We start from the raw sequence: 26,233 nt of genomic DNA on the forward strand, positions 1-26,233 counted from the left end.
GTTGTTCAGTAGGAGGGCTTGATTTGCGCCTCAGCGTTATGTAAAATGTAGATATTTAGAAAGGAACAAGTCTGCAGATTTTTTTTACAAGAATGTATTGAAAATTTCTGTTGACCTGGTTTACAAGCACAAATTATTTATCCAGTTTATTTTTTTAGTGTTACATGTCTACTGTATATGTGCATGTAGGTACATATCTTTTCAAGCACTTCGGTTTCCGAAGAAGTGAGGTTTGTGGTTTTTTTTTTAAAATAATTGGATAATAACTTAATAATATATGAAAGGGATATTGAAGTGCCACCTGTTGGTAGCAAGAGCCTAACCAAAATATTTGAATGCCAAAGAAATGTTCTTAGGTCTATAACGTGGACTAAGAGTACAAGTATTCTGCCAATCTCTCTCTCTCTCTCTCTGTACCTTGTCTCGTTCTTTTTGTCCAGTCTCCCGATTTAACACAAATATTAGAATGTCAGAATTGTCTCCTACCAGATGTTCCTAAATTCTTTAGATGCATTATAAACTATTGGCTTTTTTTTTTTTTTACTAGAAAAATAGATATATTGCATGTCTTCACTATCTTAAATATAAAGGGAAAATTTCACACTCTGATTTACACTGCAGAATTTTTTGTTCATAGAGTAGATTGTAGAAGTAGCTCTAAAAGAAGCATTTGTGAATGTACAATATTTACCCTTTAAATCTGAAGGGCTAGAATACGTAACCCTTACATTGGTGAACACTTAATCCATGTGAGTAATTTCCTTGATGCCAATTCATAGATTCTTTATTATATTCTTAGATTTTCAGGCCAGAAGGAACTGTTGCAGTCATCTCATCTGACATCCTGAATAATAAGAACATAAGAATGGCTATACGGGGTCAGACCACTTGTCCATCTAGCCCATTATCCTGTTTCCGACAGAGGCCAGTGCTAGATGCTTCAGAGGGAATGAACAGAACAGGGTAGTTATCAAGTGATCCATCCATTGTCATCCAGTCCAGCTTCTGGCATTCAGAGGTTTAGGGACGCCCAGAGCATAGGATAGTAACCCTGACCATCTTGGCCAGTAGCCATTGATGGACCTATCCTCCATGAGATTATCTAATTCTTTTTTTGAATCAGTTTATACTTTTGGCCTTTGCTACATTTCTTGGCAACAAGTTCCACAGGTTTATTGTGTATTTGTTCTAAACCTGCTGCCTATTATTTTCATTGGGTGACCCCTGGTTCATCTGTTTATGTAAATAACACTTATTCACTTTCTCCACACCATTCATGATTTTATACACATCTATCATATCCCCCCTTAGTCATCTCTTTTCTAAGATGAACAGTCCCAATCTTTTTAAACACTTCACATAGAAACTGTTGCATACCCAATCATTTTTGTAGTCCTTCTCTGTACCTGTTGCAATTCTAATATATCTTTTTTGAGTTAGGGAAGCCAGAACTGCATGCAGTATTCAAGGTGTGGGTGTACCCTGGATTTATCTATTGGCATTCTATTTTCTGTCTTATTATCTGTCCCTTTCCTTACATTTGTTTAGCTTGTTTGACTGCCGCTGGACATTGAGCAGATATTTTCAGAGAACTATCCATGATGACTCCAAGATCTGTTTCTTGAGTGGTAACAGCTAATTTAGACCCCATCATTTTGTATGTATAGTTCAGATTATTTTTTCAAATGTGCATTATTTTGCACTTATCAACATTGATTTTCATCTACCATTTTGTTGCCCAGTCACTCAGTTTAGTGAGCTCCTTTTGTAATTCTTTGGAGTTAGTTTTGGACTTAACTGTTTTGTGTAATTTTGTATCATGTGAAGATTTTGTCATCTCACTGTTTACCCCATTTTCCAGAGGTACAGAGGCTGATTTAAGCAATAGGTTACGTAACTCAGTAAGTAGTTCTGCAATTCCATATTTGAGTTCCTTTAGAACCCTTGGATGAATACCATCTGGTCCTGGGGAAATATTTATCTATTTGTTCTAAAACATCCTCTATTGATATCTCAGTCTGGGACAGTTCCTCATATTTGCCACCTAAAAAGAATGGCGCAGATGTGGGGATCTCCCTCACATCCTATAGAGTGAAGACTGATGCAAGGAATTGATTTAGCTTCTCCGCAATGGCCTTGTCTTCCTTGAATGCTCCTTCAGCCCCTTGATCATCTAGTAGCCCCACTGATTGTTTGGCAGTGTTCCTGCATTTGATAGTCTTAAAAAAATTGTTGCTATCAGTTTTTGTGTCTTTTACTAGTTGCTCTTCAAATTCTTTTTTGGCCAGCCTAATTATATGTTTACACTTGACTTGCCAGAGTTTATTCTCCTTTCTATTTTCCTCAATATGAAATGACTTCCTGTTTTTAGAGGATTCTTTTTTGCCGCTAATCACTTCTTTTCCTCTGTTGCTTAGCCATGGTGGCACATTTTTAGTCCTCTTGCTGTTGTTTTAATAATGGTGTTTTTTAATAATGTGGGCAATAGGACTTCCCTGAATTAATTCCTTAAGTCCGATAGTTCTGCTTGAACTAGAGCATGTCCGGGGTGGCTCCAGGCCCCAGCACGCCAAGCGCATGCTTGGGGCAGCATGCTGCGGGGGGCGCTCTGCTGGCCGCCGCGGGGGCGGCAGGCAGGGTGCTTTCGGCGGCATGCCTCCGGAGGGTCTGCTGGTCCCGCGGCTTCGGTGGACCTCCCGCAGGCGTGCCTGCGGAGGGTCCACTGGTCCCGCGGCTCCACCGAAGCCACAGGACCAGCGGACCCTCCGCAGGCACACCTGTGGGAGGTCCACCGGAGCTGCGGGACCGGCGAGCGGCAGAGCGTCCCCCGTGGCATGACGCCGTGCTTGGGGCGGCGAAATGTGTAGAGCCGCCCCTGAGCATATCTCTTAGAATCCAATCCTGATTTAAAAATTGCCAATAAAGGAGCATCCTCCACAATCCTTGTTAAGTTCATGCCTCATTTCTCATCTGAATTTGTCTACCTTCAGTTTCCAGCCATTAGATCTTGTTATACCTTTGCTCTCCCTTATCACATTTCTGCTTCTCGCAAAGGTACTTACGGACTGTGATCAAGTCAACCCTTTATCCTCTTTGATAAGATAAATAGAATGAGTTCTTTGAATCTCTCATTCTAAGGAATGTTTTCCAATCCTTTATATCATTCTTGTTGCTCTTCTCTGAACCTTCTCCTATTTTTCAACATCCTTCATGAAGTGTGGACACCGGAACTGGACACAGAATTTCAGGATTGGTTGCAGTGCCAGATACAGAAGTAATATAACTTCTCTGCTCTTAGCTGATATTCCCCTGTTTATACATCCCAGGATCTCATTAGCTCTTTTAGCCATTGCTTTGTACTAGGAGTTCATGTTCAGCTAATTATCCATCATGACCCTAAGTCTTTTTTTTCAGAGTTGCTGCTTCCCAGGATAGAATTCACTATTCTTTGAGTGCTTGCTCATGTCAATTCCATTTTAGGTGTGTGCATGCTCATATGCACAGTTGTTGGAGATTTATGCCTTAGCGGTACCTGGGGGCCGGTTGTGGCGCCCTCTGGAGTGCCGCACGCATGTGGCAGTATATCAGGTGCCGCCAGCCCTACGCCCTCTCAGTTCCTTCTTACCGCCCGTGATGGTTGGTTGGAGTACCTTGCCTGGCTTCGCAAGAGCACTAGCGGTTTCTTCATAGCCTTTTGCATAGACTTCGTTCTACTGATTGTTGTATGTAGTTCATACTAGTTAGTTGATAGCGTTAAGTTAATTAGTCCCTTTTGGGACTTTGCCCTGAGCGGCTTAAAGTTGTGTTTGGCATGCAGCAGGCTGATGCTAATCAGTGATCCACATGACAGTTGTCTCAAGTTGTCTCAAGCCACAGGAAAGACAGGTGTTGCATCTGCAAAAACCTTTGCCTTCAGTCCTGGTGGCAATCCAAAGGAGAGGGCTCGGATACACTCAATGAAGCCACACCAGGTGCATAAGTATAACCAGTTTTATTGCCAAAGTATAATACGCTTCCCAGCCTTAACACATTACTAAATATGTGCTTTCCAGCAAGCAAGCAAGAATCAATGCTTACGCCCCTTCTGCTGTGGACAGTCCCGGACCCTCTAGCCTTGTCCTTGAGGGCTCGTAGCAAGCGCTGCTCCAGCATGGGGAATTCTTGGGCACTCATAAGGCCAGGGTCCACAGGTGAGACTGTTCATCTAAAGCAAATTGCATAGCCGTTTTTAATTATCACCTCCTTCTAAGTGGGGGGGGGCATATTAACCCACAAGCAGGCTCTGGCAGGAAACTCTGCTGTTTTCTATTCCCACTCTTCACAGTCTTGGGCCTTGCTTATCTCTTCACTTGTTTATCCAGCCAAGTGGGTGCAAACCAGCCCGGCCAGTCAAAGCCTGTTCACTACTAGCTCCCCCCGAACCATGCTGTAACAACAGCCCAAGGTAACTTGCGGTCAGCCCCAACACCCAGAAGGAGTGAGATATTCGCTTGAGGATCCTCCTGATGGAGGCTGCCCTTTTCCCCGTGTCTGAGCCCTACACCACAGAATCCACACAGAGTACATCTGCCATGGCCTCAGCCCGGCACTGCTCCCTTTCGCTGGTGCCAAGGAAGCAGCAGAAGATGCAGAGTCCCTCGGCACCGAAGGACAGACAAAGGACCTGTATGAGGCCATGTGCCCACTTTGGGACTTCCCGGGGTGCTGCTGAGGTCGGACCTCCCAGCCCGGCTTGGGACCTGCCCCCTACTCCAGGCAGCGACAGGGGCTCCCAGCCTATCGTGGGGCCTTCAGTGCCTGAACCGGTCCCAGTGGCTAGATAGCAAAGCCGACCGGCTCTGCATGTGCCATGCCAGGTGACCAAAGCAGCTCCGCCCCCAGCACCAAAGCGCAAGCCCACCAGGGTGCAGCATAGCCTGGCAGAACTCCCCCGATCGCCAGACCGCAGATGCAGGCCCCTATCACCACAACCTCGGACCCCTTTTAGCCATTGCCAGGTCAGCTCTCCAACAAGATCTCCACCTAGTAGGCATGGGACTCCGGATTTGAGGCACCGTTCCCTATACCAACGGTACCGGCAATCCTCTGGCTACAGGTCGCCGAGGTGGCAGTCACCCTCTCCCAGGCAGTCTCCCAGGCATCAGTAGCTGTCCTGGAGGGGTCCTTCAGGATCTCGGCACTGGTCTCGTTCACCCCAGTACCGTTCCTCGGGCAGGCAGTGCTACTCACTGTTATCCCGCCGCTCGCCTGCCAGGGTCAGCAAACAGACCCAGGCCTCAACGGCCCCATCATGGTGTCAGAGGGACAATGATCAGGGTCAGACTGTGACTTCAGCCCGTCGCCAAGATGGGACAACTCCCAACAATGAGGGAGACCGAGGCAGCACCAGTCGCGATACTGGTGCAGCAGGGACAGTGCCCCCCACAGTGGCGGTACTGGATCCCATGGGGCGAGGTGCCAGTGATGCCGGTCCAATACTCCCAGTCCTCCCTGGCTGCATCGGACAAGCTGGCACTGCCAGCACCACCGTCAGAAGGCGGAGGTCGAGGCAGCGCACTGCACCGCACCCTGGCATCGAGGAAACCCTCCCCCATGAAAGAAGAGGCAACACCCTCCTACAGGTGGTAGAATCTTTGTCATCATCTCTGGACAAGGCAGTCACCAGGCCACCCCACCCTAGCAGTCCCCCGGACGATTCTAAGGTGCACCATGCCCACCTTGGTCTGCAAATTGAGGCGATCACAGAGGAGGTTGATAACTTCTTCAATGTCATCTCGGTCACCACCCCAGCACAGATTGCATTGCCTGTCCACCCGAGGGTCCTCAAGATAGCCAAATCGTTGTGGCTATCTCCCTTCTCTATTATGCTGACTTTCAAGAAGGCGGAAAAGAAATATTACGTCCCTGAAGAGGGCTTTTAGTATGTGTACACTCATCCCCCGGCGGCATCACTGGTCGTGTCCACAGTGAACGAGAGGGACAAGCAGGGACAGGTTAGCAGGACACCGAAAAATAAAGACAGTAAGAGGCTGGACTTGCTTAGCCAAAAGTCTTATTCAATGGCCAGCTTGCAGATCTGAGTGTCTAATCACCAGATCAGGCTCTTACAGGAGGAAGGAGAAGAACAGGGGGTCTAAGAGACAGTATCCATCATCTTCCTGTCTGGCGGCACAGCCCGACCCTCCCAAAAATCAGGGAGGCCAGAAGAAGTCGTTTTGAGGGTACGCCCAAGGACAGTGGCCCAGCCAATGTACTGGATCCATCCCCCTCCTTCTTCAAATGCCTCCACCCTTTCCAGTTGGCCTGGTCCCAAATCACATTGGACCACTAGGTACTCAGTACCATTTCTTCGGGTTACACCCTGCAATTTATAGCTGACTATCCTTCCCACCCCCCTTCCCCGTCCCTCTTCAGGGATCTTTCTCATGAGCAACTCTCCATTCAGGAGGTTGAAAACCTCCTGCGTCTGGGGGCAGTGGAAGAGGTTCCTCGGAACATGGAAGGCAGAGGATTCTACTCCCACTACTTCCTAATTCTGTAGGCAAAAAGGGGCCTCAGACCTATCCTGGACCTGCATTGCGCAACTCGTCTCTCAAGAAGTTTAAGTTCTTCTTCGAGGAGTGTCCCTGTGGGTGCTCCACTTTAGGTGTCTTGGGGCCCTCCGCTTGTAATCAGAGATTTGTAGTAACAGTGCCCTGGTTGGCTGCGCACGTGCGGCAGCCGTCTCACACCACTCTGGGCAGCTACTTAGAGTGCGCAGCCAACAGTCCTTCAGTTTCTTTTCTACCGCCTTTGGCTTGAGTCAGAGCGACTGGGGATGGGGAGCCCACCTGGACAACACCATCCAGGGACGCTGGTCCCCAGTGGAAACCAACCTACATATAAACATTCTAGAACTCTGAGCAGTCACAAAAGCATGTGAACACTTCCTTCTGCTTATTCACAACAATACCATCAGTGTCCTCACGGACAACACAGCCTGTATGTTTTATATAAACCGACAGGGTGGAGCTCAGTCATACCCTCTCTGCATCGAGGCACTACACCTATGGCAATGGTGCATATCCAACAAGATAGACATTTCTGCAGCTTTCCTGCCAGGACTTCAGAATACCACGGCAGACCAGATGAGAGACACTTCTCACAAACCCATGAGTGGGAGATGGACTACCCGACCCTCATGACCATGTTCAACCGGTGGGGGTTCCCTACTATAGATTTATTTGCAATGGCTCACAATACAAAATGCCTTCAGTATTGCTCCCAAGCAGGGCTTGATCACCATTCCCTGGGCGATGCCCTACTTAGAAAATAGGAAGCACCACTAATGTACATGTTTCCCCCGATTCCTCTATTGAGCTGGGTGCTACACAAAATCAGACAGGACAAGGCCCAGGTCATACTTATTGCACTCACATGGCCAAGGCACACGTGGTTCCCATACCTGAGACAGATGGCAGTGAAACACCCTCCAACCCTTCTGCTACTTCCTCACCTCCTGACATAGGATGGTGGCCATGTCAGTCACCCCAACCTAGCGGTTCTCTGCCTCAAGGCCTGGTTACTCAATGGCTAATGGGCCTGGATCAGGATTACTGAGGAGGTTAAAGACATTCTCTTGAATAGTTGCAAACTGAGCACATGCAAAACATGCTCATAAGTGGGTATATTTCTGCTCCTGGTGTGAGGCTCACCATATGTCTCCTCATTTTGCCCCTCTATCCAGAGTCCTGGACTACATACTAGGCCTTAAAAAGCCAGGCCTTTCCAATAGCTCCATAAAGGTACATTTAGCAGCGATCACCTCACTACATGATAAGGTAGATGGAACCATGATCTTCACTCATCCAACAACTAAACGATTTTTAAAGGGCTTGACCAACATCTACCCTCCCCTAAAACACCCTACTCTAATATGGGACCTTAATCTCATGCTACACACCTGCGTGGAGAAACCATTCAAACCCCTTGCGACTTCCTCATTGCTACATCTATCAATGAAGGTCTCCTTCCTTATCGCGATCACTTCAGCAAGAAGAGTAAGGGAGCTAGGGGCCCTAATGGCATACCCGCTGCATACCACATTCCATAAAGACAAAGAGATCCTAAGAGCCCATCCTAAATTTATACCTAAAGCAGCCTCCTCATTTCATTTAAAGCAACCCATTTACTTACCCATGTTTTTTCCAAAACTGCACGCTGATGCCAAGGAGGCATCCCTTCACACTCTCGACATCCGTATAGCTCTGGCCTTCTACCTAGAAAGAACAAAGACATTTAGAAAATCATCACGTCTCTTTCTATCAGTCACAGAGCGATCAAAGGGTGAGGCCATCTCTAAATAAAGACTATCTAAGTGGATTTCTGGCTAAATCCACCTATGCTATCATCAGAGCAACATCCCAGCTCCAGTTGGGGTTCTTACGCACTCCACCAGAGCGCTATCCATGTCAGTAGCGTTTCTCAATAATGTACCCATCATAGACATTTGCAGGGCAGCTACCTGGGTCTTGGCCCACATGTTTATCAAACACTGTGCCCTGGAACAACATTCCTCTGCCGATACTCAGTTCGGACTCTTAGTGCCATTCACCATTAACAATGATACTCTGAAGCCCTGTCTTCCATTGAGAGGTACTACTCTATAGTCACTTAAAGTGGAGCACCCACAGGGACAGTCCTTGAAGAAGAAGAGAAGGTTACTCACCTTGTGCAGTAACTGAGGTTCTTCGAGATGGTTGTCCCTGAGGGTGCTCCATTACCTTCCTCCTCCCCTCTACTTCGGAATTTCACACTGACTCTCTGGGGTAGAGAAGGAACTGAGGGACGGTTGGCTGCACACGCTAAGTAGCTGCCTGCCGCGCCAGCCAGGGCACTGCTACTGCAAATCTCTGATTACAAGTGCAGGGCACCAAGACACCTAAAGTGGAGCACCCACAGGGACAACCATCTCGAAGAATCTCAGTTACTGCACAAGGGGAGTAACCTTCTCTTTCTCATGGTCTCCCTGGCCTCCATCATTCCCTTCCTGGATCTGGGAGACTGGTATGCCTCCCTCGATTTAAAGGATGCATACTTCCATATTTCCATTTTCCTGGGGCACCAGCACTTCCGCCGCTTCATGTTCAGCCAGCGCCATTTCCAGTTCATGGCAAAGCCCTTTGGTCTCTCTGAGTGTGTTCACAAAGTGTATAGCACCAGTGGCTGCTTACCTGCAAGGTCAGGGAGTCCAAATCTACCCGTACCTCGATGATTGGTTGATAAGGGGCTGGTCCTCAGATCAGATGCGGAGGCATCTCGATCTGGTCTGTTGCACCTGTTGAGACCTGGGACTAATAATAAATGAGAAAATGTTAACCCTGACTCCAGTGCAATGCATAGAATTTATTGGGGTGCTACTTGACTCCCCTCGGGCCAGAACCTTCCTTCCTGAGACTCAATTCCAAGCCATGGTGGACCTCATCTCGTCTTTGCATGCCCAAATGCTCACCACCGCCCACTCATGCCTGAGACAGTTAGGTCACATGGCGGCATGCACTTATGTGGTCTGGCATGTGTGACTCTGCCTCAGACCCCTACAGGTGTGTCTGGTGTCAGTCTGTGTCCCCAACTAGCACAGCATGGACCGGGTGCTCAGGATTCCAGACAGAGTACTGTCGTCTCTCGCCTGGGGGTAAGATCCCACATCGATGTTGGAAGGAGTCCCCTTCACGGCCCCAGTCTCTTCGGTGACTCTTGTATCCGATGCTTCAGACCTGGGATGGGGAGCCTACCTGGGCAATCTCAGTACGCAGGGTTGTTGGTCCAGTCATGATTGGTCCCTGCACATCAACGTCAGGGAACTCAGGGAAGTTCACCTAGCCTGCCAGGCCTTTCTGGCTTACATACAAGGCATGGTGGTTCAGATCCTGATGGACAACACGGCCACGGTCTTCTATATCAATAGGCATCACAGGGGCAGGTCATCTGCCCTCTGCCAAGAAGCCCTCCGACTCTGGGACTTCTGTATGCAGCACAACGTCCATCTCATAGCCGCTCACCTACTGGGGCCAAGAATGCTTGGGCAGACCGCCTCAGAAGGACATTCTTGTCTCGCTACGAGTGGTCCCTTCACCCGGAGGTGGTCACTTCTGTCTTCCACAAGGGGCCAACTCCTTGCATTGACCTATTCGTCTCCAGGCAGAACAGAAATTGCCAAGTTTTCTGCTCGTTTCAGGGCATGGACAAAGGATCCCTGTCAGATGCCTTCCTGTTCCAGTGGTTGAGGGCTCTGATGTACACCTTCCTTTGGGTGCCATTGCGTCCCAGGATCCTCATGAAGACAGGGCGAAGGTCATCCTCATATTGCTGGCACGGTTGTGCCAACAGTGGTTCAGCAGTGTTGCCTCTCAGTGGCGACCCCGTTCCAGCTGCCGCTTGGGGTGGACTTGTTGTCCCAAAACCATGGCATTCTTCTGCACTCGAATCTGGCGGTGCTGCATCTGATGGCTTGGCTGCTGCGTGGCTAAATGTGCAGGTACAACAGTGTTTGGCCGAGGTTCAGCGAGTCTTGTTGGGAAGTAGAAAGCCCTCCATCAGAGTGACCTACATGATCAAGTGGAAGCAGTTCATCTGCTGGATTGCAGATAAAGGTGTCCACCCCAAGCGAACTTCATTGTGGCTCATTCTAGACTACCACCTGCATCTCAAGCTCCAAGGCATGTCCCTCTCATCAATCAAGGTCCATTTTGCAGCCATCTCAGCCTTCCACCTGCCGTTCGAGGGCAGGTCAGTTTTCACTTAGGATACCACAGCCAGATTCTTTAAGGGCCTGGAGAGCCTCTACTCACATGTTAGGGATCCTTTGCCTCCATGGGACTTGAATCTGGTGCTGTCATGGCTCATGGGTCCCCCTTCGAGCCTCTGGTTTCTTGCTCCCTCCTTCTCCTTTCCTGGAAGGTTGTGTTCCTGGTAGTGGTCACGTTGGCCTGCTGGGTATCTGAGATTTGTGCCCTCACCTCAGAATCAGTGTTCACTCTAATGTGCAGAATGAATTTTGTTATGTGCACCAATATGGAGGTGAGGTGCGACACATCACCTCCATATTGGTGTACATAATAAAATTAATGCGGCAGGAGGGGTTGAGGGGTTTGGCGTGTGGGGAGGGGCAGAGGGCTGAGGTTCAGGAGGGGGTGAGGCCTCTGGCTGGGGGTGCGGGCTCTGAGGTGGGGCTGGGGATTAGGGGTGTTGGGTGCAGGAGGGGGCTGGAGCAGTGGGTTGGAGTGTGGGGGGAGTGAGGGCTCAGGCTGGAGATGAGGGGTTTGGGGTGCAGGCTGCCCTGGGTCTACGGCAGGGAGAGAGGACTCCCCGCAGCTTTCTCTCCCTGCAGTTTTCTCTCCCAGCAGCAGCAGCAGCACCTGGTCTGGGGGGTGGAGAGAGAGGTGGTTCTCCCCACCGTGGCAGCTCCTGGGCTGGGGCCACAGAATAGGCGCCTCTTCCCCATCCGTGGCAGGTCTGGGGCTGGGCTGGATTGGGTTGGGGACCCTCTCCCCCTGTCTGCAGCAGGTCCGGTGGGGGCCTGGGCTGGGTTGGGGCCAGAGGAGGGTCGCCTCTCCCCCGTCCATGGCAGGTCTGAGGGGGATGGACTGGGGTCGCGGGAGGGGCGCCTCTCCCCCGGCTGCAGCAGGTCTGCCTGCAGTACAGGCCGCCAGTCATGGTCCGCCGCTTTGGTCTCCCTGAGGAAGCCTGAAGCGGCGGACTGTCCCTCACCGGTGACCGGAGGAGCAGCAGCAGCTATTGGCTCCTTTGTGTCATTTGCAAATTTTACCAGGAGTTCTTTGTTTTCTTCCAGGTCTCTGATAAAAAATTTAAATAGCAGAGGGCCGAGAATTTATCCCATTAGAAACACATGCGCTTGATGATGATTCCCTGTTTACAATTATGTTTTGAGACCTATCAGCCAGTTTTTAATATATTTAATGTGTGCCATGTTAATTTAGTATCTTTTTAGTTTCTTAATCAAAATGTCTTGTAGTACCAAGTCAGATGTCCTGCAGAAGCGTAAATACAGTAACTCCTCACTTAACATTGTAGTTATGTTCCTGAAAAATGTGATTTTAAGCAAAACGATGTTAAGCGAATCCAATTTCCCCATAAGAATTAATGTAAATGGGGGGGCTAGGTTCCTGGGAAATCTGTTTTCACCAGACAAAAAACTATACACACACACATACACACACACACATGCTATAAGTTCTAAACAAACAATTTAATACTGTACACAGCAATGATGATTGCGAAGCTTGGTTGAGACGGAGGAGTCAGAGGGTGGGATATTTCCCAGGGAATGCCTTACTGCTAAATGACGAACTAGCAGTTGGCTGAGCCCTGAAGGGTTAACACATTATTATTAATGTAGCCTCACACTCTACAAGGCAGCATGAATGGAGGGAGGGGAGACAGCATGGCAGACAGAGACACTCACCCTGAGGGTGTGGGGGAGAGAGAGAGATGCACATTGCCCCTTTGAGTACACTGACACCACTCTAAGTACGTTGCCTTTAAAAAGATCAGGAAGTTGAGACAGCAGCTGTGGCCAGCAAGCTTTCTCCATCCTGAGCCCTGTCCTGTCCCCACCCTGCTATATATAGAGAAGGGGTAAGCAGGAGTAGGGGGGAGGGAGGCACCCTGACATTAGCCTCCATCTCTCCCCCCTCCCCTGCACAGCAAGCAGAAGGCTCCTGGGAGCAGCTACAAGGCAGAGGGCAGGAGCAGCACATAGCAGTGGGGGGGAGGGACAGCTGACCTGCGGCTGCTGCACAGGGAACTTAGGGGAGTGGGGAGCTGATAGGGGGGCTGCTGGTCCACCCTGGTTCCAAGCCCCCACCAGCTAGCTGCAACGGGCTGCTCTTCCTGCAAGCAGTGGACAAAGCAGGCAGCTGCCAAACGACATTATAAGGGAGCATTGCACAACTTTAACCAAGCATGTTCCCTAATTGATCAGCAACGAAACGATGTTACCCGGGACAACTTTTAAGTGAGGAGTTACTGTATATTTCAGCAACACTATTACCTTTATTAGTCAAAGTTGAAATCTCACTTAAAAAAAATGAAGTTAGTTTTGATAAGATCTGTTTTCCTTAAATCCATTTTGATTCACATTATTTATATTACCCTCTTTTAAGTCTTTATTTATCGAGCTCCATATTAGCTATTCCATTATTTTGTCCAGGATCAAAGTCAGTCTGACAGGCTTGTAATGACCTGAGTTGTGTCATTTACTCTTTTAAAATATTGGCACAACATTAGCTTTCTTCCAGTCCGCTGGAACTTCCACAGTGTTCCAAGACTTATTAAAAATCAACATTAATGGTCCAGAGAGCTCCTCTGTAAGCTCTTTTAAAACTCTTGGATGGAAATTATCCAGACTTGCTAATTTTAAGAATGTTTAAGGTTAGTAGCTGCTTTTTAGCAACCTCCTTAATCACTCTTGAAATGGAAGGTATTCATCATCATAGGATAAAAATAAATGATCTGTATTTTGAAAAAAGCCAAATGAACAAGTATGTATCAAACACTTCTGCCTTTTCTGCATTATTATTAACAATTCTGCCATGTCTAGCTAGTAGTTGACCCATTGTTAGGGTACCATTGCTAGGGTTCCTTTTGTTATAGAAATACATTAAAAAATGACAGCTTATTGTCCTTAACTCTGCTGCCCATAGATTTCTCCTTGTGTCCTTTTGCTTCTCTTACCAATTTTCTACAGCTCTAGCTTCTAATTTATATTAATTATTTTTTCCATTTCTATGGGTTTTTTTATTTTCGACTGCTGCTTTCACTTCATTGCTAAGCAAGATGTTTGTTTGTTTGTTTGTTTTAAATACCAGTATAGCCCTCTTTCTCAATTGTGGAATTTCTGGGTTTTTTGAGCATCTAGTAAAATATTCTTAAACATTTCCTAATTATTGTTCAGATTTTTCTTTTTAAATTATTTCTTCTGGCTGATTCAGCTTATAATTGTTTTCAATTTAGAGAAATTGGCCTTTTAAAAGCACCAAGTATCCATATGACTGGTTTGGAGTATATTCTGTTTGCACATAACAGATGTAATTAAGCCTTGAGCACTTGGACCTACGCAGCTACTAATTTTTTAGATCTGTGATTAATTCCTCTTTATCTGTCAAGATAAGGTCTAATATATAATTCCATTTTGTTAGAAGTGACACTTTTTGAATTAGGAAATTGTCATCTATAATATTTAAAAATTCCAAGGATGTTTTACTACTGGCAGCATGAGAAGTCCAGAACATGTCACTCAGATTGAATCCCCCATATTAACACATTTTATTCCTTACACATTATAAGACAGGTTCTTAAGGGAGCCAGTTCTCTAGTGTGATTTGGTGAACTGTAGCAGACACCAGCTAGTACCCCATCTTGTGCTTTATTTGTTAGAACATTGATCCGTAAGCATTCAAATTCATTTGCTTCTGAGTCATTGAAGACTCAGGAATGGGTAATGCTGTTTTTGACATTAAAATGTCAAATTAGGCTACTTGTAAGTGTTCACCAATGCGAGTAAGGGTTGTACTACCAAGAATTTATAAGCATATACTTATGAGCTTTGCTTACCAGTAGAGGGCAGATTTCTCTTGCAGTAAGATTTTACTTGGAAAAAATCCTCTTCTTATACAGTGTTTCTGACACTGAAATGTATCAAGTATTGATAATTGTTTAATGTTTTAACTTGCTTTTCTTATTTTCTTAAAACTTTCACTCATTATAACAATGAAGACCCAAGTAAATGCATTATTTCCATTCCTTACTTTTAGACAGTTATATTAATCTTAATTTCTATTTCTGGAACTTCTCTGGTATTTTATACTGTCAGTATAGTTCTCTGTATTCAAATATTTTAATGAAGAATGAAACACAAGAATACTGTTTTCACTTTCCACTTCCAGAAAATTCTTTCAACTTGTTAAGGATAAAATATATACTAATATCAAAGGGTTCCCTAAGGAAAAACCTCAAAATCTACTTTAATGGTGTTAGTGTATACCATTTAAGCCCATGTTGGTGCTGCATGAGGTGATTTGCTAAAAGAGCAATTGAACAGGTAGGGTCCCCTGCCAACCCTATGTGGTGTGGGAAGTAGGGATCCCAGCACTGGCTGTGCGTAGGCCACCGAGGAAGGTGGTGTTCACGTAGGCTACAGGAAGGGGCCATGGGATCAGTGAATACACAAATCAAATGGCTTATCACCTTGTGCAAGTGGACTGGATGGGCTGTAGCTGCTATTTGAATCAAGGCTGATAGGGTGAAATCCACCATCTCTATGCATTTCATCTGTATTTAACTGAATGACTTGTGTGAGACAAAAATAGCATCAGTCTGAATGAAAAAAAAATGGTGTAGCAGCCTTGAGAGATTATTTCTATAATGTTTAGTTTGACAGGTAAAGTAACTGGCTGTTTAGATAAAACTATTAAATAGTTGTAATTTTTAAATTTCCTTCTGTAAAGGGCTTCAAGCATGTCTATTAGAGTCCAGGGAGACTGTTTTACTCGCACTGATTCGGGATGGTATTTAAACATGAGCCTGGCTTTAAGCATGTGAGTACTAACTCAGTTGCTTAGAGTTTGGCACATGAACCCTCTTGTCTCACAGTATCACATCAAGTCTACTATGCTTTAGAATGAGGGTAGATAAGACCTTTTGGGGAACCTCATAATACAATTCTTTAGTAGCAAGACCTGTTGCTAGTAAGCAGGATTAGCTGAAATTGGTGAGAAGTTTTTCATGGAAAAGTTTTAGCTAGTTTGTTTTGTGCAGATTTTGAGTTCATTGTCCATGACATTTTGAAGACACAGATTTTCCATTTTTGCAGATCATATTGTGAAATACAATTGTAACTTTACAATTTTGTTGAGTCTCAATCATCTTTGGCAAGTTTGACTTGTTGGCAGAGGGGATTGATAGACAATATATAGAAAGTCACATGCACATTTATTATAATACACAAAAAACTTCAGAAACAGTTAAGTCTGCTACACATGCAACATATATCCACAAAAAGAAAGAAAATGAAAAGTTAAGCCATCTGACAATACATAGTCTCTATTTCTCTACCCTCAAACACTCACTCACCATTATCTTAACACAGATAAAGCAATGCAAACTTAACTGCCCCCCTTTCACCCTTCTACGCATACCCGACCTTAGTAGTTGTGGATGTTTGGTGCTGTAGTAGGTTATATTGTGAAAGGATAGGTTGGTAAAGAGTTGTATGTAGAATGACAATTAGAGGGTGGCATCTTCTTGGTGTCAGAGTTCAGGTTGTGGTGCACTGTCAGTGGTGAATGGTATTTAAATGGTCAGATTTAAACATGACAATTAGGGTCCAGTTCTGAGCTCTCGTTTATAAATTTGAGCTCTAGAAAAATTCATGTTAGCCCCAATTATGTCTTTTTAAAAATTTGACTATTTAAACTCTTAAGAAGTTTTAAGAGGCTGTTTTATGGCTGAACAGTTTTTACTAAAATATTTTGTATGTGTACATGTTAAATGTTATTGAGCCTGGCACACAGGCTTTCATTTAATTCCACAGAAGCATAGACTTTAGGAGGCATGCTGTGATCTAGAAAGACCATTTTTTGTGATTTCTCCCTTAGCATGTGTTAAGATTATTCATTTTCCACATTTGCTGAAACAAATCTAACTCCAGTAATTATTCAAGTTCTAATTTCTTTTTAATTTTTTTCTTTTAGTTCAAAAAACATCGTTCTTCTCATGCGTACACAAACAACTTTGCAAAATCTGTGGTAAACCTTGTAGATGCAGTAAGTATCATTATGGTTCCTGAAAACTATATCACTGAGTTGATTATTTAAGTCATTATATGGAAAGTTGGCTTTACAGACATTAGGATGAAAATAAATGAAATCAGCACTTGTTAAATGGTTGAAAAATAATGTTACAGTTTCACTGCAGAGGATTGTCTTGGGCTGCTATGTAGAAAGGTTCCTATTTGTAAGAAACAACAGATTTATTCTTGGTATTTTCTCAAAGATTGCAGCTGCCACAAATTTGCCCTCTGGGGGAACTCAGAACTGTGAAGGAGCTTTCCTGAATCACTGTTGAATAGTTAGATTTAATAAAGCTTTGAGATATACAGATAGATGATCTATTTCTAATATATAAAAGCCTGCAGTGCTCCTAACTGCCACAAGTAGGCAATGCTGTGAGCACAGCTCATGGAAAATACAAATATCTGATGGGGGTATAACAAGCGTGTGAATAACCTCTTGTGAAGGAACATCTTTGTAAGTGAGAGGGATGGAGAACATTTAACAGAATTCACAGCATGCCTAGTACATACACGTGTGATAAGAAATGAACTGGTTTTGTATGAAACATATTCTATAAACTGACAACAAAACTGGAGATAAAACATATGCTTTCTCTCTCCCAGTTATACATATAACTACTGCACACAGTTTTGGGGTTATGTGGCATACTGAAGGAAGAATAGCTCTCTGTGTGTTGGTTTGACAGCTTCTTAAAGGAAAACATTCTCACATGTCTGAATAGTATCAGTGTTTTCCCCTTAAAAGCTCATATTTAGATATATTTCGCCATGTTTTGCCCTTGTATTTGCCTATAATGGAAACCAGTAGGAACCATGAAAGCTCAGAAATTAATCCCGTTTCAGCTATCAGTTCTGAAGCAATGTGACTTTTTGTATCTTGTGAGTAAATTCAGGAAAAGGAAACATATCCAGACTTAATAAGCTGTCTGCTCCAACACACAGGGGAAGGGCTGAGAATCATCAGCCCCATCTTGCAGTAGCCAGTGTGGAAGTGCACCAGGACTGCTGCTGCAGGACATTAGCAGGAATAGTAGCCAGTAGCCATTACTAAGGCTACCATTTAGTCATGGGTGTTTTTAGTAAAAGTCATGGACAGGTCGCAGGCAATATGACCTGCCCATGACTTATACTATAAAAACCCCTGACTAAATCTTGAGGGGAGGGAGGGGCGCGCTGCTGGAGGGGCTGAGGAGCCACTGCTCCGGGAGACGGGGCCAGTGGCACCAAATGCTGGGGGCAGCTGAGCTGCGGCTGCTCTGGCTGCCTCTGGGACCACTGCTGGGGAGGGGGTGGGGGGCTGCTGCTTGGAGGAGGGCAGTGGCACCAACTGCCGGGGGCAGCCCTAGGACTGCTGCTGGGGGCCGCCGAGCAGCAGCTGCTCCATCTGCCCCCAGGACTGTTGCTCAGGTGGTCCCCGGGGCCAGCTGCACCCCGGACCAGCCGCATTGGCCACTGGTTGGGTGGTCCCAGGGGCCACCCAAGCAGTGGCCAGTGCAGCTGGTCTTGGGGCCACTCCAGCAATGGCTGACTGCAGGGTCGCTCCAGCAGCAGCTGGTGTTTCTGTCCCTGGGGCCACCTGAGCAGCTGGCCCTGGGATCAGCCACACTGGGGGAACCAGATGTGTCTAAGTTTAGACCACGCTGAACCTGTGCTACATGAACTTCACACGGCAGGCGCTGTAAAAAGCTGGACACTTACCAGAGTAGATGACTGCAGAGCTGAATTCTGCAATATGAAAGGGTCTGTGGAACTACTACTACATTAAAGTTCTTTATCCCAGCACTGCACACAGTAGTACCATACTGATGCTGCTGTATTATGGAGCGTCCATTGACCCCAGGATTTCTCCCAAATAGTCTTTTGAATTTGATTAATACGCAATACAGGGGACTTCAACACACAACCAGAAGATGCTGTTTAGGAGTCATGTTCTGACATGAAATATTTGTAACTTTTTAAAATTTGGAGATAGAAAATAAATATGTACTTCACATCACTGTGTCAGTAGGCTTGAGATGCTTGTGATGGGGTGCAGTCTGGGAGCTGTGAGAGCCCACTGTGACTCTCTAAGACACACAGCTGGACTGGTCCTGCTCACAATGCTTTGGGGACACAGCCAGCCTCACCCAGGCCCTGTTATCACCCAACACGACAGCAGGTGGCGCCACTAACACAAACCTGAGTGCAACCAGCAGACACCAGCCAATTTCCCAGCTCCCCAGGCTTGCACCCTCCAGCTCCCCACCCTCTGCCCCAGAGTATAAATCCAACATTGTACCGTCTTACACTGCACAGAGATTTGTACAAAGTAAGCTCATAAAGTTCGCCCCTCCCTCAATGTGGAGAGGAAACACAACAGCCCCTGCCCCTTGAGCTAAGATTTCCAAGCACTTCACTCCAATCTTACTGGTTTAGATAAAGCATAAAACAAGTTTATTAACTACAAAAGATCGATTTTAAGTGATTGAGTGATAGCAAAAAGATCAAAGCAGATTACCTAGCAAATAAACAAAAATGCTAACTAAACTTAATATGTTAGAAGGATAGGGTTTGAATTAACAATCTCTCACCCTGACTGATGACACAAGCAGGGTTGCAGATTCTCAAGGCACAAGCTGCCCTTGCTTTGCAGCTTGGGATCCCCACCCCCGTTCCAAATCCTTTTGTTTTGGAGCTTCGCTTAGGTGTTTGGTTGTGGGGGAGTGAAGAATAACCAATGATTTCACTCCCTGCCTTATATAGCTTTTTCAAATGGCGGGAACTTTTTGTTTCAAACTTGGTTCCCAGACCAATTTGTGGAAAAATACAGGAGTCCAGAATCATGTGATCTGGTTGTCATCCCTTGCAGACTCATAGCAGCCATTACTTACAGGCTGTCTGGCTCTCAGGAAGGCTAAATTATTCCACAGCCCATTGTCCTTGTTGATCAACCATTAGCACTCTTTGGTTTCTTCATTGTTGTACCTGAAAGGGTGGCTGTGGGTGTTTTCCAGAGTAAGCCCATTTGAAATACATATTCATAGTCAATATTTATGACTTCAGATACAAAAATGATACATGAATGCAAATAGGATAATCATATGCAGCAAATCAGAACTTTTCCAATGACACCTTACTTGACCCATCTTGTACAATAATTATTGCATCATAATTATGTCATAATCATACAACTATGAAGAATATGGGGTGCAATGTAACAGTGCTAATGCAGAAAATGTGCAGCAAAACTATCGCAATTTCAGCTCCATTGTAAATTTGTTGTTATGTATGCCAGAACTGTGAGACGGTGAATTTGTTACACATCAGCACTAGATAATGTAGCAAAGCTAGTGCATTCTAGTTTCATTGACTATGCAGTATGTCTCGTTGCTGTGCTATCTAACACCTCTAAGCTTTCTTAGGGTACATCTGAACAACAGCTGAGAGGTGTAATTCCCAGTTCAGGCAGACTTACATATACTAGCTCAGGGATCAGCAACCTTTGGCACACAGCCCGCCAGAGTAAGCCCTGTGATGGGTGGGGCTGTTTTGTTTACCTGCCATGTCCGCAGGTTCGGCCGATCGCGGTTCCCACTGGCCACAGTTCACCACTCCAGGCCAATGGGGGGCTGTAGGAAGCGGCAGCTAGCACATCCCTTGGCCCGTGCCGCTTCCCACAGCCCGCATTGGCCTGGAGCGGGTAAATTCTCATTAATTGTACTAATTTATAATCCCCGTCTTCTTGAATCAAGTGTGTCACACTTATTTCTGTTTGCCATAACTCTTCATTAATAATTTTTGGCAACACCCAGCCCATTGCTGTTTTTCTTTGCTTCCCTCTGTTGTGTAACAACATTCTGCCTTTCCACTCTCCCCTCAGAGTGGCTTGATCCCAGTTAAACTCCATATATTTCTTGTATCCTGGAATTCGTTGATTCCCTATATGAGGATCCTTGAACCATTCAGAAGACCATTGCCCATGATTTAACAGATTAACCATTCTCTCTATGTATTGTATCCCATAAGTTTGCACCTGTATGCATCGTATTGCTAGTACAGTTTGATTGTCAGTCTCAGACACACCAAATAGATTTACATTTAGAGACGTCTTCAAGGTTTGGGCTTGTTTCAGTTGGAGTTCCACACTTCTTATTCCTTATTCCGATAATGCACCAAAATTTTGTGTCATGTGTCTGTATAGCCCACAAAATCTTACCCAAAGCTGACTTTTTCCCTTGTAAGTCTCAATATCAAATGAGTTTAAAACTCCAGCTCTAGCACCACTACTAAGACATATTCTCCTATACCTCTCTTATTTCGTGTAGTCCCATCTCCCCATTGTTGTTGCCATGCTTGTAATAGTGGCAAGGCATATGGCATACGCTTCAGATGTTGTGCAGTTATATTTACTTGCACTCCTTCTAACCAGATTGTTTGATCCACAATAGTTGGGGCTTCGATTACTTCTCCCGTCCTATATGGGTGCTCGTCTGCCATGATTCTTGGTGCAATCTTGTTTACTGATATCTGATTAATAAACATAAAAAACCTGACCATATCCCCCAAAATATATTCCCCCATTAATTTTCTTAAAGCAACTCAGTCTTATCATTATGGAAGGATTTGCCATTACACCATATTCCCATAATTTAAGAGCCATTGACTCATTCCATCCCATATGAGTATTAGCCAATTCTTGTTCATTAGTCACATCTAGGGTGACTACATCAAATCCCTAAACCCAAAAGGTACAGTTCAGAGTACTCATATTCATATTGTTCTCATCATAACTAAATCTAAACGTTAGGTGACCTTTCTCCCTTAGTATGTACAAATATCTCCATTGCTGTTCCTAATCTTTTGGCTTTAGATATTCCCATGTCACATTTTTGCCATCTTCCCACCATATTTCAAATTTTACCTCAAAAGGTTTTTCTTTACAGCTGGTTTTCTTTGGTCCTGTTTTTCCCATTCTGTCCCACGAGTAGTCAAATCTATTATTCCCTTTGATCCATACCTACATCCGAGAGGTGCTCCCATAGTATATCCATGTACCCCTAAATTTCCCCAAATATTCAAAAAACATAAAAGCCAAAAACATATTTCCACCCTTTTTGAGTTATGAGGATCCTCAATATTGAAGCCATGGCCATTATTCCATAGGAATAATATCCAATGCTTCCAGCCATATTATTCTAAATACTTACACTAACCTCTTCTATCTTTGCTCGAGCTCCGGTATTATTTTTTTTCTTCCTAAAATATAGTGCACAACACAATTCTTCTACTAAGCACAAAATGCAAAGCAATGCAAGCATAAGCAATAAACCAATTACAAAAATTGTAGCACTGTATCCACACTCCAAATCCAAGGTCTGTACAGGATAATCTCCAGTGCAATTGGGCATTCCTTTCCCTCTATAAGATAAAAGAAAGGAACATTATTTATTCTTTAAGCCATAACTTTATTTGTGATGTGGGGACTCACTTTCCCTTTTTCCTCTTGTTAATCTGCACAACAGTAGGTGAAATTTTATTCATTATAGAAAATGGTCCAACCCATTTAGACTCCAGGACATGATTTTTCGATGTTAATTTCAAATACATTACTCTAGCTCCAATTTTCCATAATTTACTGTCCTGAACCACACTAGAATCCACAGTCTCTTGCTTTTTCAGTGGCGTCAGTCAGTTTAAATTCCATTTTCTTAAGTTCTATCGGTAACTCCCTTACCCACTGGGTAACTGATAGCTCTTCTTCTTCTTCTGGGTACAATAAAGGGCTCCACAATCTCATAGGCCTTCCAAAGAGAATTTGGTAAGGCTGGTAGCCAATACCCAATCAATCATTACTTTGGATTGCCATCAACACCACTGGCAATTTATCGTCCCAATCTTTGTCAGTTTCTTAAACTACTTTGTGTAGAGCTTGTTTAATAGTTTGATTCATCCTTTCTGCTGTGCCTGATGATTGAGGCTGATAGGAGCTTTGTGGTTTATTCCTAAAGCTTTTAATAAACTTTTAATTACTCCTCCTACAAAATGTGGCCCATTATCTTTATCAGTTACTTTTGGAGTTCTGTATCTACTAAACACTAGTTCCCACAACTTTTTGGCAGTGGTCTCTGCAGTATAATTTCTAGTGGGAATTTCCTCCATCCATCCAGAAAAGGAATCTACTATCACTAATAAATATTGATTCCCCCTTTGGGTGTTAGGCAATTTATCAATATAATCAACTTGTATTCTACTCCATGGCCCCACAATTCTTTGGCGCAACAAGGGTCCCAATTTCAGTGGTCTAGTCCCATCTGCTGCACAACTTTTGCAGTTTTTAACAAAGTTTTCTACGCCCTTTCGCACCTTAGGCCATATTCCAATTTGTTTTACCTTAAAGAGAGTATTCTCTATTCCTTGGTGGGCCATAGAGTGACACAGGTTAATAATCTCTTCTCTCTGAAAGGCAGCAAAGAGTGCCACAGGACTCTTTGCTGCTTTTACAGATCCAGACTAACACGGCTACCCCTCTGATACTCTTCTCTTTGAAGTTTGTGAGGTGCCCACTTTACCTCGTCTGGTTTTTTATTCACCGCATAGCCACCTTGTATATTCCAGTTTCCCCATCTTTCCTCAGGTTTAACCTCCTTTTTTATGGCTTGAGATCTAGTAACTACCATACCTCCCAAAGGTTCCTGTGCTGCTCATTTAGCTAAAGCATCCGCTTTATCATTCCAATATTTTTCATTCTCTTCTTGCTTTTGATGACCTTTAATATGTCTTGCTCTTAATTTTCCTGGGTGTTTTTTCAACCAATCATAGATTTCCAGTCCTCCTTTTGGACCAAATTTTTCCCCTCAGCTGTTTTCCAATTATTCTTTTTCCAAATCCCAATCCAGTATAACAGTCCTTGTACCACAAAGTCTGAATCCATATAGACATAAAGACAGTCTGCAACATTATTTTTCTGTTTAAGCAGATCACTAATAGCTCCCTGCTCCCTGAGCTGAAATCATACTCTCAGAACTAGAAGTCGTTTCCCCATCAATTTGTACAGCAGCATATCCCGTATATTGCTTAGAGCTCTCATGGTATGAATTACCATGTGTAAACCAAACTTCTTTTTCTCCAAGGCTTAACACTTCATCTACTGGGGGTGCTTCAACTAACTTTGGATCGGTTTCTGGAAGTGGGCATTCATGCTCCTCTCCTTCCACCAGAAGGGCATATGGTAACATCCTTGCTTGTTTGTTATTCTCATAAGTAACATCTCTGATAGTTAACATCAAGGTCCACTGGGCCATCCTGGAATTCGATACTCCTTTCCGCTGCAGTTTCCCTGATAAAATATACTTCAGGGGAGAGTGAGGTGTTTGTATTATAATAGTGGCTGTGCCAGTAGTCAAAGCCAAAAGCTTCAATGGCCCACACAGCAGCTAAACATTCTCTTTCACAGATCCCAAACTGCTGCTCTGTATGGGGTTAATCTTCTAGACTGGTATGCTGTTGGTATAAACGTAGTGTCAATTTCCTGCATTAATACTGCTGCTAGACTCTGTTGGGTTGCTGCCAGCTTAATCACAAATGGCTTGTTTATCTCTGGGAATTTCAATGCCAGAGCTTGCATCAAGGCTTGTTTTAAATGACAGAGAGTTTTTTCTTGTTCAGGCCCCCACTCCCATTCGACTTTCTTTTTTAGTAAACGCCACAAGGGTCCAGTTATAATGTCAAAATTCCAGATGTGTTTCCTTAAATAGTTAAACCCTCCTAACATCACCCTCAACGCATGAGAATCCTCTGGCCTTGGTAAATTCATTAATGATTTCACCTTTTGTTGATTTACCTGAATTCCTTGTTCCCCTAGGATCACCCCCAAATAATTCACTCTCCTCTGCACTAGTTGGGCTTTCTCTTTATTAGCCTTGAAACCCGTTTCCTGGATGAGTCTCAACACTTTTTTAATCTGCTCAGTCACCTCCTCTTCAGTGTCGTCCCCCCCACACTAATATGTCTTCTACATGTGAGGTGACATTCTCCCTATCCTCTTTGGATAATTGATTCAGCGTTCACACCACTTGTTGGTGCGCAATAGCCAGAGCGCAGTGTAGGTCCTGGGGAATTCTTTTAAATAAATACTGTTGTACCTTAAAAGTAAACACAAAGTGGGCCCAAGAATCGAGATGCAATGGGATGGCAAAAACAATTTGCCAAATCTATGAGAGAGAACCATTTAGGGGCCTCCTGTATTCTTCCCATCACTTGAGATAGATCTGCTGCTATTGGTGCCATACTGGGAGTAGCTCTATTAATATGTCTAAAATCCACTGTCAATCTCCAGTCTCCTGAGACTTTTAATATGGGCCAAATTGGGCTATTTGTATGAGGAATTCCTCTTTTTAATCACTCCCTGTTGTTCTAATAATTCAATTATTTGCTCAATTCCTGCCTCTGCTTGCACAGGATAATTATATTGTCTCTGTGGTGGCACTTTGTCCCCCACAATTTTAATACATGCTTCGATTTTAACACATTCTGCTTTATTCTTAATTCATACATTGGGAAACTCCTTTACCCACACATCCTGTTGATCCCGTATAATCTGCTCCACTGCTTCTGCAGCACATATTCTTGCAATGTACCCTGCTGTCAGGATGCTTTCTGTCCAGCTGGGCACACGCCACAGAACTCCATAGTTAAATCCAAAACTACCTGATTCCTCTTCAAAAAAGGAGTCCCCAAAATTACTGGCTCAGCCTCCTGATCTATCTGAAGCATTTGTTCTTTAGAACCAAAATCCCCCACTCTCTCTCTGGGTATAGCAATTTCTACTGAATGATACATTTTTCCTGTCGCTCCTTCCCCAATAAAGGAGGCTGCTGTAATGATCTCTGACACGTATCGAGTCAAATCACAACTTCTATTTACAATATTTACACCAGCCCCGCTATCCAATAGGGCATCTTTGGGTCTATTATCTCCCACAATGACAGTTGTCCTAGGCCTCCCATTTGAATCCCATCTTAATCTAGTTACCATCTCCCACTCCTGAGGACCCTTGGGGAGCAACTTGTGATCGGGGCTTCCCTATAGAGCAGGTTTCTCTGAACCCTCAGCTTGCATAGCTGCAACCTTTTTCTGCTCCTTAAGTATTTCTTCTTCCATCCTTTGCAGTTCTTTGATCAATTCATCAGCATGTCTCCCATTCCACTTATCCATATCTACTCCCCTCAATTTCAAATACCTCTAAGCGATATTCCAAATCACATCTACTCCCTTCTGGAGCTCATTTTGATTATTCCACCCTCTACCTCCTTGGGATGGGGTGTTTTGTCCTTTATCACGGTTTCTTCCTCTCTCACAGTATCTTGATCTATAAGCACTCTCATTTGAATATGTTATTGCTTC

At 44.6% G+C, this 26,233-nt stretch overlaps 1 protein-coding gene and 1 long non-coding RNA gene across 9 annotated transcripts in view; one reads left to right on the forward strand and one right to left on the reverse strand.

Moving 5' to 3' along the window:
* LOC123378379 (disintegrin and metalloproteinase domain-containing protein 23-like) overlaps positions 1-26,233 on the forward strand; it is a 242,767-nt gene that overhangs the window by 91,031 nt on the left and 125,503 nt on the right. For all 3 annotated transcript variants that reach the window (XM_045032070.1, XM_045032074.1, XM_045032071.1), the window contains exon 10: positions 16,752-16,823. In XM_045032070.1, the coding sequence (XP_044888005.1) occupies positions 16,752-16,823 (72 nt within the window). The remainder of the gene's footprint in view (positions 1-16,751; positions 16,824-26,233) is intronic.
* LOC123378383 lies at positions 3,994-6,858 on the reverse strand. 6 transcript variants are annotated; one of them, XR_006582583.1, is made up of 3 exons: positions 6,572-6,858; positions 5,718-5,867; positions 3,994-4,204 (listed from the first exon to the last, which is right to left on the reverse strand). It is a non-coding gene; the product is annotated as an uncharacterized LOC123378383 (long non-coding RNA). The 6 variants fall into 6 exon arrangements; XR_006582582.1 differs by having other exon boundaries at positions 5,718-5,871; XR_006582584.1 differs by having other exon boundaries at positions 5,718-5,951.

The sequence above is a fragment of the Mauremys mutica genome, chromosome 10, assembly GCF_020497125.1.
Source record: "Mauremys mutica isolate MM-2020 ecotype Southern chromosome 10, ASM2049712v1, whole genome shotgun sequence".
NCBI classification, from domain to species: Eukaryota; Metazoa; Chordata; order Testudines; family Geoemydidae; genus Mauremys; species Mauremys mutica.